Below are 16,278 nucleotides of genomic sequence, written 5' to 3'. Positions count from 1 at the left end.
CCAGCTGATGTGAAAGTGCCTCCGATCACCTCGTGCTTCTCCTCCGCCCCCTCGCTCTGTCTCTCTCTATCTGTTCCACTCTTTCTTTCTTTCATTCCCACTTGAATTCCTCTCCCAGCGCTTCACTCCATTGTGACACGGGGTTTTGATCGGCGATAACAACAGAGATGCGTCAGTCAGGGCCTACACACACACACACAAGTTAAAAGTGCCACTGCAAGTTAAAAGTGGCACTCAGACACTCGCACACACACACACACACACACACACACACACACACACACACACACACACACACACACACACACACACACATACATGAACACAGTAACACACAGCAGTGGCCTTTGAGTGAATGCTCCTCACAAGGCATAATGACAGCATTCTGCAGTGACCGTAGCTGGGACAGTTCCCACAGACAAGACAGACTGAGGGAGAGAAAGACCATTTCTCTCCGTCTTCACCTCTCCTCCTACTCCCCACCTCCTCTCCAACAACCCTGACTTTGTCCAGTCCATGTGATCTTCCACAGATCAACGCTATTGGCTCATAAAGTCTGAACAGATGACGTGGTTGGTCTATAATCAATGTAAGTAGTGATTATAGACACATTAAAGGAATACTCCACCAAAAAACTGTCTTTTGAGTTTCAAATACTCTCAGCTTGAGAGTTGGCTCTGAAAAGTTTGCAGCTCAATGGAAACTTCTACACTACTGCAGCGTAATCAATACATAGTCATTCATTAATCAATAAATGTCTCAGTATGACACTTCCAGCTAGCATGACGTCGACATCAAATGAGTGTATTTTTAACCATGAGAGCAAACTTTGGAACATCTTGAACAGACGGATCAACAACAGACTTTCACGAGTGGTTTGAGATGGATCTTTGTTGCCAGAGACATCCATGCATCCTCTGCGAAAGAGCAAGCTACACACTTCCACACTTTTCAGAGCCACCCTTCAAACCAGCATGCATTGAGTATTTCGGGGTCAGTATTCATTTTCAATTTCACCTTCTCTAAGCACAGGTTGATGTTAGGAGGCAAACGGTATGCTTTGAAAGATTATCCTGTCTTACATTCCCCAACATACATGATTTCGACCATGTGAGCTCAGTTTCTGCATATTTGTCTGTCTGTCTGCGAGGGGCCACTCCCCGTCCCTCCGTAACCTTCCACACAAACACTACATGGAAGCTCAGTGCCTCCGGTTTCAAACCACTTTTTTTCCTCGTCTTGACCTGACACAGTACAGGATTTGCCGGTGTATATTTTGAAAGGGGGATGTGGATGAAGGTGGTGACGGTGGTGCCGGTGGTTGTGCTGGGTGGGGGGGCAGGTTACGGAGCCATATGAAAACATGTCACTCAGGGCCCATTAAAACGTAACCCTGTCCAGCAGAAGAAAGGGACCCATATCATCATTAAGTCATCTTGGGGCGAAGCAAAAACCACAAATATTATTCCTGGACCTCCCCCCCTCCAATACACACATGCTCCTCCCCTTCTTTTCCTTCAGATGACAGAGAAGACGGGATGATTGGAGCTACGGCATGTTTGCTCACTGCCTGAGAATGACAAGAAGATGTTTGGGAGTTTCCTGATCTTGCATCGGTTTGTATGTTTTTAAGAGCAGACATGAAGTAGATCACACAGGTAAAGTCTGTCTTTCTCACGTTGTGTTAGGGTTGGGCCATATTTTATCATTTTCCAACCGGCCACCGTCACCATCTCACTCGCTCTTTGGGGCCAGATCGCAACATTTACAAACTAAAATAACAGAAATCGCCCAAAAAATCAGGAAAAACAACCAGCCGGTCGCCGATAGATTGGTCCAATCACCCAACCCTACTTTCAATGTATCTATCCATCTCACCTACATACTCTACTACTCACTCAATTGTTCAACATAGATTAATCCCTACATTATTAATTTTAGTCAATGAAATGTTTTGAAAAAAGTACTGAACACTACTCTTCACAGTATCACAGAACCCAAGTGAAGTCTCACATGTCTTACTGCACTTAGCACTATATCCATCCATGCACAGATGTATAGTATCTATGCCATGCTGAGTGGAATTCAAATGTAACAGAGATGTTTTGGTAAAATTCAACTTACGCCTATGTGTGTGTGTGTGTGTGTGTGTGTGTGTGTGTGTGTGTGTGTGTGTGTGTGTGTGTGTGTGTGTTCAGGTCATTTCCTGCTCTTTGGGGGCATCACTCCACAGTCAAGTCATGGCCCTGGGGAGCCCACTGCCAAGCCGTGGGCATTCACACACACACGCACACACACACACACACACACACACACATACACACACACACACACACACACACACACACACACACGCACACACGCACACACACACACACACACACACACACACACACACACACACACACACACCTCTGTAACCAGGGGGCATTTGTGACGTTCAGCATTATGAAAAATGACTTGCCCCCGTGGCGCACCGGGGTGGCAGTGATTATAATATCCAGATAATCATTTCAAACAAATTATCATAATTATCAATCAATCATGAGCCTATTTAAGCAGGGGGAGGGATGGGGGAGTGTGGTGCTGCTGGCAGGGGGTAAACTATGGCCCGGAGCACTGGATCACTTCTGTGACCCATGAGCCTCCCTCTGTCCACATAATAGCCCTCATACATTTAGGGTCATTTAGCTAGCATATTTAGAGATTCAATTCCCCAGCTTGATATGGGAAAAAAAAGACACACACACAGCCGCATGCACGTACACACTAATCGACTCACAACTGCAGCTGACCCCCATTTGGCTCTCTTTAGTCTTTCAACATGGAGTGGGAAAAATCTACTTATAGGTCAGAGTTCATATCAACCCCTCTCATTTTCCCATTTGCAACTAATGCTGCATCTAAAACAAACATTAACTGCATACCTTGCATCACGATGCAGACGGAACAACAACTAGTTAGACTACAAGAACATGGAAGCACATCTCTGACAAGAATAGAAAGAATATCACAATCTGGAAATCATCAGTGCTTCAGAGAAATATGTTGGGCAAGCATGTCCGCTTTCACTCAACAAATAAGAGCGGAAGAGTGACACAGGCAGAGTAACAGAGACTTGATCGTCTTAAAGAGATATTCCACTGTATCTTTTCACCGTAAATCCCCTGTGAAAAGCAGCATGAATTGATTCAATCTCAGTGGTATTGAGAGGTGAATGAATGGGGCTTGGAGAGAGAGAAAGAGAGAGAGACAGAGAAATTGAGAGAGACAGAGAGATAGAAGGAGAGAGAGATAGATAGTAGCCTTTGGGGGGAGATGATCGTCTTGGGAAAAAAGCAATCAGTGCTCATTGATTTTCTCTGCCGGTTGAATGGAGGGTGTCTATCTGGAAGTCATTATCTGCCATCTGATCTGCTGGAGTGTTTACACACGTCAGGATGGACAGCGGCGCTCTTCTGAAGATGAGGATTAACACTCTCACACACACACACACACACAAACAAACACACACACACACACACACACACACACACACACACACACACACGCACACACACATACACACTGCCTTCTTTCCCCCTGCTCCCTATCTGGCTACCACTTTTAAATCCAAGGAATCCAAAAAGAAACACCAGTCTTCGATACCCTATTAACTTCCACACACACACACACACACACACACACACACACACACACACACACACACACACACACACACACACACACACACACACACACACACACACACACACAGACTTAAGTGTATGTGCAGTGTGTGAATGAGAATATACGTAAGCAGGGCCTAGACAGCTAAACAGACAGATAGTCCTGTTTTGTATGGCCGGACCAGACCAAACCAAACAATCCCTGATCCTATCACCAATAGCCATTGATATCCATCTATAGCTCCAACAACACCATACCGTCTGCTGAGAAAGGAGGGGGGGTGGATGGATAAAGTAAGCAGAGAGGGAATTCCGATAACACTACTTTTTATTTTCTGCCTGTGGGTGGGGTGTGAAGATGCATGTGCGTAATCCAATATGGCTCGATCCATGTCTAAGTAAGCGCTGGATATGAATCCAAGGCCTTAAACCTCACACACTCACACAGACACACACACGGCTGTAAGCTCTGGGCAGCTTTCAGTAAGTAGACTGGAGAAGCTACAATAACATCTTTGCTTCCGTTTTATCCCTCGCCTTAACCCCGACTATACCAGTGCCCCCCACTTGCTTTTACATTCAGACTGACTCAGCAACATGGAATGAACCTGTGTTTGTGGTCAGTTTGAATCTGTCAATGTGTGGTAATGGTGAACACATGTTTCTATAATAACTATAATATTATTGTATATATATGTCTCTTCTTCAAACATGTTTATCGTAGATAATATGTTGATTTTCTGAATCTTTATTTGAATTGTCTTTTTAATTACAATACTTATCTTGTGTCAAGGTTTGTGTATAATAATGTGTATATAGTTTATGAAGTTGACACGAATTGATGAGCTTACAAAATGTTCCATTACTTATGAGATATCTACGACAGCGCTTCTGGATCTCATTTAAACTGAGAGAGAGAAGCCAAAAGTATGTCCTCTTTATGTCTTCCAGTGCTATACATCTCTGTAGCAGGAGCTATCAGCCCGCCTATACTAAAATAATCTGTGACTATAGTGGCGGGAATATAGTTTCCATCGACCCAATAATGTGCACTGTACTGGTATTTCCCTCTATATAAAATACATGTAACATATATAAACACAACATCAGATATTTTTTACTGTAACGTAAGAACTAATAATACTTACAGTCACGCAAACACACAAACACACACACACGCATACACGCATACACGCATACACACACATTTTAGCAGTGAACTACTTTATTCACAAGCTACAACTCAATTAATTCTGCCTTAATCAAGCATAGCGATGCTAATGACATGGTGGAGAAAGGAGAAGTCAATGTTTATGTGTGTGTTTGGGTTTGTGTGTGTGTGTGTGTGTGTGTGTGTGTGTGTGTGTGTGTGAGAGAGAGAGAGACTGCACGATGTGGATGAATGAGTCATGTCATAAGGAATGGCTCATGCATAATTTCATTCATATTCATAACAGGCATGTGGTCTGCCACCGCCCGATGAGGGCCCACCGCAACTTACACTCTGCATAATGAGATGTGGCCAGTGTGTGTGTGTGTGAGTGTGTGAGTGTGTGTGTGTGTGTGTGTGTGTGTGTTTTGGGATTTTATGTATTCTATCTGTGTGAGTGTGTGTATTGAACTTCATGCTACTATCAATGCATGTATGTGTGTATGCGTGTCTTTTTACATGTGAGTGTATAAATGTGTGTGTGTGGTCATGGGCCACCCCCATTTCGTGGAAGGTGGTTAGGTAGTTTATAAAACAGTCTAGGTTTTTCCACATTGTACGAACATGTGGGGAACAGGGACTAGCCCAAGCCACCTGCGGTCAAGTCTTTAAATAAGCTCATTGACTAATGTAGGATTTCAAATCAACCAAGCAGTCAGGGATTTGCATGCCTGCCTGTTTATAGAGGGTACAGCAACAAGACCCTTGACCTGAAATGCAAATGAGGAAATTAAAGGGATTTTGTTTTTCTAAGGGCTAAATTGGTCATAATTTTAAATTATGCCAAAAGAGATTTTAAGTGAAATATGTCTCGCTCAGGTTGCTCATGAGGCATCTCCTCTTACACACACTGCTTTTATTAAAGAGAAAAATCCACTATTAGTTAAGCTGCTGATGTTTTGACCATCCTGTCATGTAAGATAAGATAAAAGGCACATACAAACCGTATATACTTTGGAGGCAATTTCCCGAAACTCAGTTTCAATTTCTTGGATGGCTAAATGATAAACGTCACTCTTGTAAAACAATGAATGTGCTTAGCTCTGTTCTGTCAACCAACATTAATCAAAGTCAACTTTAGAATTGTAAATAAATGTTTCCATTTAAAGCTCATATTTCAACCATGATTGTATTGTATTGTTATTGTACTGCAAGGTCAGTCAATCAATTTTGAAGTGAAAAAGAAACTAAATCAAATTTTTCAAAAACAATGTCAATAGTGGGTTTGGGAGTATTTTAAATACTGGTGCCGTACTGCAAATATGGATTGCTCCTCTAAAACTCAGATGTGATAAAACCCCCACATAATTTACTGCTGTTCCATTTTCAACCATTGATTTCGGTTCCAACTACCCTGCCATTGACTTTAGTTGGAGCTACGCCTGCATGGCTTCAGTCATTCTCAGATGGAGTGTCCACTCTGCTGCAGCCATTGTTCTTTCATGGACCATTAGATGGACATGAACTCTATCGCTGTCCTTTCTTGACCCGGCGACACTGGCCGTAAAAGCAAACTGCCCAGCCTCTTCAATAAATTTATCACCTCATAAAGTGGTCAGTGACTGGTCAATGGGACGTGTCGGTCACAGTGTGTGTGCATGTGTCAGTGTTTTTGTCTGAATAAAGAGGAGCTTTCTGTTCTTTGATAAGAAAAGCCTATAAGTTACTGAAACACTTGCCAATGAATCCAGCTAAAACATGATTTGCCCTCATATGCTCTGCTGAAGCTTTGCTAGAAATCTTCGAATATGTAATACTAGTAGAAATATTCTAATATAATAATAAAAATATTTACAAAACTTCATAAATCAAAGCAAGCTAATGATATATTTCTGCACACCAGAAAGAAATCTCAAACAAGACGGCAGCTGGGTGTTCATGTATGTCGATAATGTATATGTGCTCAAGCAGAGCCAGAGGAGTTGAGAGGAAACATTGTTACAATGTCTGACAAACACATACAAATGTAGAATACTTTTAATGCTTACTATAAACTGCCACCCTCACAATGACGTTCGATACCTTTGATTTACAGGTAACCCAGCAGGATAGTTGTCACGCAGGGCCGAGATACAAAGACATGATTCATGAAATAGCATAAACAGGAGTAACTATCGTACCTTTTTGATGCAGCTGTCAGGGGAGGCATCCTCATGGTCATTCATCATCTGCTAAGAAAACACAAACAAAAAGATTTACATTTGTGAAGCGTTTAATGGTATGAAAAAACTAACGCCGTTATTCAAAAGTCGTGAGAAAAATCAGTATGAGCGAGGCAACAACATTTGATTTGATTGTGAAAAAAAATCAGTTTATTAAAGCATTAAAAGAGAATATTGATTCCTGAGTTTCACAGGGCTTCGGCCATGGCATGTGACCGTCGCCACTTCAAGACATGAGCACAGGGTGTTCACAGTTCATCACACAGACCCTCTGGGCTACAAATGTGAGCAGAGGGATATAATAATGGACTGAGAGGTCACAAAAACACACACAGAAGCAAACATAACACTACTACACACACCCACTCTGATGAATGAATGCCCCACAGATTTGACGTTAATTCTCCGCTTCAGTGTTGCAGGAAATTTCGCTGAGACCGTGTCTGTGAGTGTGTGTGTGTAATTAAGCCTTCAAGCAATATTTACTGGGGGCAGATGGGTGGTAGAATGCTTCCAGTGTCTGCCAGAGGAAATGAAGGAAGTGGGGGAATGATGAAGAGATGGGGCGGCCCTGCTGCAATGAGGGGGCATATAATGGCAACCCAGAGTCTCTCTCCGTCTGTCTGTCTCTTTCTCTCCCTCTCTGAAGCCCATTGATGGCAACTGAAGATCAAAGAAGAGATGCAGACTGTTTTCAGAGCAGTTTTAGGTGGGGTTGGGGATCAGCGTGGTACTTTACTGAGTTTAAGTGAAATTAGGCCTATAAAACTTTGTCAAGCACAGACACACGACATATCTGAGCCTCCCTTTTCCTGCTCCCTATCCTCCCCATCTGCCCTTTTACAGTACGTGTGTTGTTTGGGTGTTGTGACAAGACTGGCTGCCTTTACATTAGAGCTGACATATTAAAGTTTGTATTTCCTGACCCAGCATGGCCCACCGTGATTGGGAAAGAGACATTTATCTGCTGTGGAATCTGCCATGGAAACTAACTGTGGAGCCATTCTTTCAATTCTGGCGTACAGCAACTTCTTTTATGCACCTTTCTATACAAGGCCTCAATTCACAGAAGGTGATTATGAATTGTGTGCATGAGTATGTGGCTGTGTGCCCTCACATGTGCCCTCTAAGTGTTCATAGGTTTCTCCGTAAGACTATATACTCTTCAGTAAAATAGATATGTGAACTCATAGTAGCACATACAAGTTCACTCTTAATTCTTCACTGAATAGTGAACCAGATGGGCCATATGTGCACCAGTGTGCAGTACGGAGAGGTTTCCTACATTAAGCTGTCAAGGGATCTGTTTCTCAGCCTCAGCAAATGGGAGCAATTACACCACAGATACTTACAACAGTGTTCTCAGCCTACTTACACATTATCTAAACCTTTACAGAAGAATCCTGTTCCTGAAATCAGTTTCAAACAAAGCAGCAACATGTCGTCCCCCACAAGAGGTGCCGTGTCCCTCCTGGCCAATCAAATTTGTCATATCGTTTTGACTTGTACCTGCAGCACCCCTATTTTGAAAATGTGCAAACAGAGTGGTGAGGTACAGTAGGTTTCATCAAAATCTGTTCAACATGTGTCCATGATGAATGAACAGATGAACAAACAAAGGAGTCTGCTTAGCTTTGTCTCAGTTTTTATGACACTCTATAAAACATGAAAATGTATTGTACATCGTATTGTGTGTTCATGATCCTAAACTCACATCTTGTGCATTTAAGGTTCAAGCATAGAGGTGCATAGAGATGAAGAAACTCTTGACCGTAAATAAGCCACATAGTACAAGTGATCAAAAGTGTGCAGGAATCTTTGATTGCTTTGCACATTATGTTTACAATGGCTGTTTAGTTGCTGCATAGAGGTTAATGTATCAGTAGATAAGAACTCTGGCCTCAATGCAGCATCTTCTGATGGTGCGTATGTGTTTGTATTTTAAGACACAGATTGTGATGTCAACAAATGGTCAACATTTATTTTCAAGGTATATTAATGTGTTTTTTTTGTTTATTTCTTTTGTGGAATACACAGTGTAACCCTTTAATGCAACATCTGTGTTGGGTAAAGAAGGGGTTTCAGGATGACTATTTAGTAGAAAGAAAGACAAATTAACTTAATGTTTCTGCTCTGTAAGTAAAAGTGTGCTTGTGAACTTTAAACATGGCGATAATATAATCGAGAGAGAGAGAGAGTAAGCGAGAGAGAGGCAGAGAGAGAGGACTTCCCCTTTCTTGTAATGCTTAAGACCAGCTGCAACAGTTTACAAAACCAACAGCTTGGCTGGGTCGTCTAAAATGCTACCAGGCGTTCAACAACTATAGGACAATTTCTGGACTTTCCCCCTGCTCTGTCTGCTACATGCCAAGTGTAAATATGTGTGTGTATCAAATTGTGCAAGAGTAACATAAAACTGTAGAAGACCTACAAGCAGACATGAGTGGTTTTACTGATGCCTTAATGTCTTTCAGCTTCAGGTGGGGGGTCGGGCCAGTGTGGGCTTTCTATCGTCCAAACCTCAGTTTTGGTTCCAGAAACACTGAGCTGCCTGTCAGGAAAATGCTAATTATAAAGCTTCCTGGCTTTGAATTCTATGCAATTGTAATTCAAATTGTTTGTCCGTTAAAAAATGACTGAATGAGGTTTTTTTTTGTTAAAAGATTGGTGGTGAACGGGGTTTCCAGTGGTGAAAAGCAAGGTCTTGTGCAAAGATGACAATAACTGTAACACAAGGGCAGGTGGAAATGCTCTTTCAACACTGGCATACTGTATTGCACACACACACACACACACACACACACACACACACACACACACACACACACACACACGTATATAAACACTGACACACATACCAGACAAACACACAGATAGAAACACACACAGAATAGCCTTGCGGCAGGACCCCGCCAAGCAAATAAATAAGCTATTAATTAGGGAAGGAAAATGTGATTGGCCACTGACTGGCGGTGCTATGATTTATTGCACGTGTCACCGTCATCTCAGAGTGATTTTACTCTGGGTTGGAGAGACAGGTCCAAATAGAGACTGGCCTATGCTGAGAGGGATAGATTTTCCACTACACAGAGAGAGGTAAAATTGTCCATTTGTTCTGTATCTACGCTGCTGAATGCTGACATGTCAATATGTCTTATGGAAAAGGGAAAACACTAAAGCGAGGGTAATTAGAAAGTGTGTGTAAGTGTGTGTCTGGGCACACAAACTTCTCTCTCTGGCCCATATGACCTCAAACATAAACAAATCTAGTCGTGGCTTGATGAAAGTGCAGCCACCTGCAGAATCCTTCCACAAAGAGCTGTCTAGACCCTCATTAGGGCTGTGCGTAAATGTGTGTGTTTGTGTATGTGAGAATGTGTGTAAGTGTATCTCACCGTGTCTGTGGTGTGTGCTTTCACACAAGGCAGGAGGGAAAACCCCACCATTATTAGGGTTTCATAGCATAGCTTTTGTTATTGGACATAGTCAGGAGTTTTTCAACACCACTTTAGCACCATTCGTATTGACATGCCATGATGACCAAGCGGACAAAGAAAACACAACGTGGGGAAACACACTCAGTGAGTGGACTGCCTCATTGTTTTCACAAGACCTGTCATAGCCTAAAACACATGATGGAGCAAAATCCCGCTCAGTTTATTTCCAGAGCTCATTTAATGTGAAAAAACATCAGAAATGCCCCAAGAGGGATTTCTGTATAGGGTCCATGAAGCACATGTGGTGGTTTTGCATGTGCAGCTCAAGTCAAACCTTCATAGAAAGACCCATACATCATGACTTACAGTCACACCAATGAGAAGGCTGAGTAAGTAACCATAGCAACTAGAGGTGGACCTTACAAAGCTTGCTCATCATCATACTCAGGCGTGAGTAGAAGAAGAGGGCCCCACTTGGAGGTTTGGGCCGTAGGAAAATGTTAGCATTCTGTTGCCAAAAACAATTCTCCTCAACTCTGGGCAACTCTGGATAATATGAGGCAATACAGCAACACGGCCCAATAGATGGCTGCGGATGTCACAAAGCCGCAAGTTTCCAAAAAGAACCAGCAGCAACCAAACCTCAGGGCTTTTTGAACCAGGGCCCTGACTGACAACCCATTGGCTGCAAGAGCCACACCAAGAAAGCCACAAATTGAAAGTTTTGCTACGCATTTATTGGGAACTTTTGCAGCTTCTTGGCACGTTGACAGGATTTCATTGTGGTGGCAATGCCCTGGACGGGTTATTGATCTTTTTGACGTATAGATGGGAGAGGAAGCGGCCTTTCACTGTGGGTCGTGTTGAATAATAAACTGTAGAGAAAGTGTATTTGTGTCAGAGGGCAAGAAAGAAAAAAAAGAAAGAAAAGAAAATGAAAGGGGAGGCTGTTTCTCATTGCTGGAGCCTTTAAAATGGGAGCTAACCGTCATGTCAAACATGATCTCAACAAATGGATCTGACTCCTCTGACTCCCAGATACTGGCAAATCTGATTGGAATACTTTACAATCAATGAAACATCACGACCGCTCCAAAAAAGGAAGAAAAAGAAGTCGGGATATGCAGTCTTTCAGTGTTTTTCTCTGAGGTCTCTTGCTATCGTTTGAACTCCCTGATAACAAACCTTTTACACATTGCTGCCAGAATCTGTTAGAGATTGTTTGACTAAGGATATGTCTGAATCAGTCTGCTTTTTAGCATTAAGTCAGATGGTGCCTGGTTGTAGTTCCAAGTCCTTTCTCTGGCTTGTCCTTTAAAAGGGTGTAAAATGGGGCTATTTCGGGACTTCCCAGAGATAGGGGCCTTGACAGCTGACCCAAAACAAGACCAGAGCTATGACTTCTTAAAAACATGCCTCAACAATGAGGTTGCTCACAGAGATTAACTAGGGAGGTGGGGAAACTAAGGCAGGAGAGGAGGAAACGGTAAAAAAGTGCACTGCGAAATACCAGGAAACTGGGCGTCCATCAGATAAAATATATTCATGATGACTTTAATAAGCGGAAGACTAGAGGTGCTTTGGCCAAGGCAAACATCGAGGGGAGTGCTGATAGGAAACTTTCTCTCCTTTCCTCTCTCTCTTTCTCTGTCTTAGTTAATAGAGAAGGTAATTATGAATATAATCACTGTTTTGTGCCTTATCGTCATCTCCACTTTGCTCTGAAGCTTAATGTGAGAAAATGATACAGTTCATTGGTAAAAGCAAAATAAACTAATGCCAAAGGAATGCATGAGATGCCATTGTCTGAAAGAAAGAGGAGAGATCCGATTAGCTTGACACTTATCACAGTACGCTAAAGCTAACACTGTTACCCAACCCTACATCCAGATGGGTCTATGCAGGGTGCGGCTTGTGACGGAACTGAGAACTGTTGGTGAGATAGAGCTTAGCGCACAAAGGTTAGATTTGGAAGACAAACACTCAGAACTATTGTGCGACTCTGGAAAGTCACGGCCACTTGTCAAATACAAACGGCTGATATTTACAGAACGAGCATTGACCCCGTATGTCCTAAGAGTCTTTGTGTGATTTATGAAGAAAATGCCATAGTGAAATATCCTGCCAAGATTTGCATTGACTCCGGACAGGCTTGTCTCGTCATTTAAATGTCCTGTATGATTCACAGGTCTTGTAAAGACATGTGCGGTCTAGGTGCCACACATTATACGCTTGATACAAATGAGTGGATTAAATATTGTATTCATACGTCTGACAGTTGCGCCTTTTGAACTAATTTCTCTGTAAGAAAGTGATGTCACAAAGGTGAGGTTTTCACGTAGTCAGCAAACAAACCTTGGGAAAGAAGCTCACTTTCATGAACATGGAGTGAGAGGAATCCAAAGGGAGGTGGAGGGAGTATGAAGAGACCAGGATTCTGCAAATTTATTAAGAAGGGTCATATTTTCATGGCAGCCTTGTATGACCATTCATCACCTGACGTCCAAGGCCCCTTATCCTTTTAAGGCCGTTGACTCTGAACTTGATATCGACAGAACCATACAGATAAATTATCTGTTTGGACTTCGCTTTATTGATAAGTCATTTGGGCAGATGATCAGTAATAATCATAAGTGAATAAGGGTGTGCCAATAGATCTCCCGCTAGCAGATGTTGTGACAGCTGCATGGTTGAGGCCCAATAAATAACCCCACCTTTTGGCCTAAGAGGATTGCCTACACAGCATCGGCGGCTGCTGTGGCATGCCTTTCAGATAATGATATATCACGTCCTCCCTCTTCATTTTGATAAAGGTTGCAGTTTATCGATACGTGGCAGCAGGAAGAAAAATAATATTGCCTTATTTCTAATGATCTCCTCTTCTTCCCATGACACATATTGCCTCGGAGCAAGCAGGGGGTTATGGGAATAAGATTTAGGGTTTTGACTTGAGGGCATATAGATCGAATCAAAGGTCATGCCACGGATGCTTTTTATTTCGCATACTTCAGCCTGCGCAGCCTATGCATATATGAATGTTTACATTTATGCGCTACATAAATCTGATATCGGCTTTTCAGCTCAGCAATGGCATATGTTTCATATCTCCATTTCCCCTTGCAAACTGAATTTGTGTATTTAGAAACATACACCAGACCACACTGTCTGTCCCTCTGTCTATTGCCAATATGAATCCCTAATTCAAACCAGGAATTCCTTTAGGTAGGTAGAAAAGGACGCGGAAACACAGAGAGGGGGATCTCTCAACGCATCAGGGGCTTTTCTGGACAGCAGCCACTGAGATATTGTCACGTGACGACGGACAACTGGCGAGTAAATTGCATATCGTTTATCGGGGTCCAGCTAAATATTTACACCGTTTGCATATTTCAACATAAACAGAGGGGTTTTGGTAGCTTTTCATTCCTCCACTCTGCCTCTTTCTTCTAATCCAATATATGTACAGGAAGGACATGCTGGCTCAAACAAGAAGACTGCATGTGGACAGAAGTTAAAGTGCAAGACGGAGGGAAAAGAGAAGAAAGGAAAATACTTTTTGAGAAAGCTAGTATCTGTACTAGCTGTACTGTGTGTTAGTTGGTCAGGCATCCCCCTGCAAATCCATCCTGTGGCTTTCCTCCATTTTTGACCACACACACATATACTAGGAGTTTGGGCGCGGGCCCAAACATAGAAGTGAAAAGTCTCTAGTGACTTGGAGGCTAAGTGCATGTATATATGGGTCAGTGCTTGGGACAAGCAGGGGCTTTCTTTAAGGCTTCGAGGGTTTATACCAAGGTCAAGCCCTAAACACGATGATGATTATGATGACGCTGAAGAAGGCCAAAGCCACGCCGAGTGACTTGCTGATGAGATTTCTCCAGCAGATAAATAAACAAGGCCTGAACGTGGACTTCCTGCTCAGAGGTATGAGTGTGTTTTTGTTTGTGTGCATCAGGTTACTTTGGAGATATGAGTTTGTTCTGAGACGAATTATACACATTTTAGACCGATTACATAATAACAGGAGTAACAGTTATACAGATCAATTATCAAACACCTCCCACAGCTCCTCTGTGTTCTGTACACTCAAAGTATCTACTTTGTATTAGCTTAGTCTTAACTCTCTCAATGGTCTTTTTGTACTGGTATGGCCTCTATTTACAGGGAAGACTTAGAGCTTAGATGTTAGGTCATCAGTAGGACAGAGGTGAATGGTACGCTGAGGAAAGAGTAAATAGATCTGCATGTTCATAAGACTCTCTTTGTGTAATAGCCGGCCTATCTTTTTAGTTGTTTTTAATTCACCCATACACTTGAACACGCACACATGTTTTATTAACCACAACAAACATGTCACGAAAATGACCGAGACATACTGAATGCTGAATCTGTGAAACATGACACTGTCCTTTCTTTTACTGAAACTCACCAACCGTAGCAATAAAAAGTGAGTTTTTGCATTATATGATTGTTTTGGCATTCTACGATACCATCAACAATTAAAACACTTAAATCAGAAAACTTTTTTAAAGTACCACTGGCTAATTGGAGCACGTACACGATATAAATACCAACAATAATAACAACTTAATAGTTGTAATGGCTGCTATTAGCATGTGTATTATTTTGAGCACGATGTGGAGATAAAACACAAAAAGCATTTGTATTTTACAAATGGACTGTAACTAGTGCGCTGTTTATCCTTGTGATTTCTTGTTGTGGCCGATCAGATTATTTGTACGGTGGAAACATATAAAAGACCAGAGCAGTTAAGCTAGCAGCTACTGCCAAAAGATACTGTCTGGACATGCTGGCTACAAGCGGTTTCCTTCACCATGGTGGCCAGTGAAGAACACATCTTGCATGGGTTTTTGCAAAGGAAAAATGATTGCCAAATGCATATAATGGTCCTTAAAATCATGATGACTGAATATTTTTTAATTCAGTTCTTCTACAAGGCATTAAAAATGTAATACATTCTAAATAATGGCATGGACGTTTTAACAGTCTTTCAGACGATAACAACTAAGAAATGAACAATACAACAACTGTCCTTAGATTACACAACAAATAATTTTGTAACGACCATAACACAATTACACACTGTAAAGTACTGAAAAATACAGTCATTTGAAGAGTGATTCAAATGACTATAGTAACATTGAAAAATGATTGATTGAACCCATTGTGCAAATGAATCCTCCACCATTCTGCTCTCATTGATTCGCTCAGTCTAACATGTGTTGCTGCACAGCAACCTCTTTGGGGCTCTCATGCTTCGTGTCCAGTTTTTTTTTCTTTCCAACCCTCCCTCTGTCTTTCTGTACACACACTCTATGTATCCTTGCTCTCAAGAGATAGCAACATTTATCACCACGAGAGCTGTCTCCAAGTCCACAGGATCAACCCATCACCTCCACAATAAATGTCAAGCTGTCATGATTTATGCAGCTAATGAAATTGATTAGATGGCTACAATGTCCCAGAACATTGTAATCGCGTGATTCACTACTGTCCTGTTTACTCAATTTGCTTGAAAGATCAACACCTGTGAATCTGGGATGAAACCAGCCCTGGGTGGAAAAAACAGGTTGTGAGATATCTAGTCAACCACCGTTTGACAATGATACAGTTACATCTTTGGAGCCTCTGTCATCAGTCATTATGGTTTGGCCTTGAAGACTCTTCGGAGAAGATATAATTGAGCGGAGATAATGTAGCAGTCCTACTCCCTTGTACAAAGGCCATTGTCTGATGTTTATGCCATCAAAACACAAGATGAATCGAAGTGTCACTGA

The 16,278-nt window shown here is 42.1% G+C and overlaps 1 protein-coding gene across 6 annotated transcripts in view; it reads right to left on the bottom strand.

The window, feature by feature from the left end:
- Positions 1-16,278, bottom strand: part of prdm16 (PR domain containing 16) — a 173,412-nt gene that overhangs the window by 75,338 nt on the left and 81,796 nt on the right. For all 6 annotated transcript variants that reach the window (XM_029435764.1, XM_029435758.1, XM_029435759.1 and 3 more), the window contains exon 3: positions 6,999-7,049. In XM_029435764.1, the coding sequence (XP_029291624.1) occupies positions 6,999-7,049 (51 nt within the window). The remainder of the gene's footprint in view (positions 1-6,998; positions 7,050-16,278) is intronic.

This window comes from Cottoperca gobio, chromosome 7 (assembly GCF_900634415.1).
Source record: "Cottoperca gobio chromosome 7, fCotGob3.1, whole genome shotgun sequence".
NCBI lineage: Eukaryota > Metazoa > Chordata > Actinopteri > Perciformes > Bovichtidae > Cottoperca > Cottoperca gobio.
The sequence above is the reverse complement of the archived record's forward strand: the minus strand, read 5'-3'. Positions and strand labels throughout refer to the sequence as shown.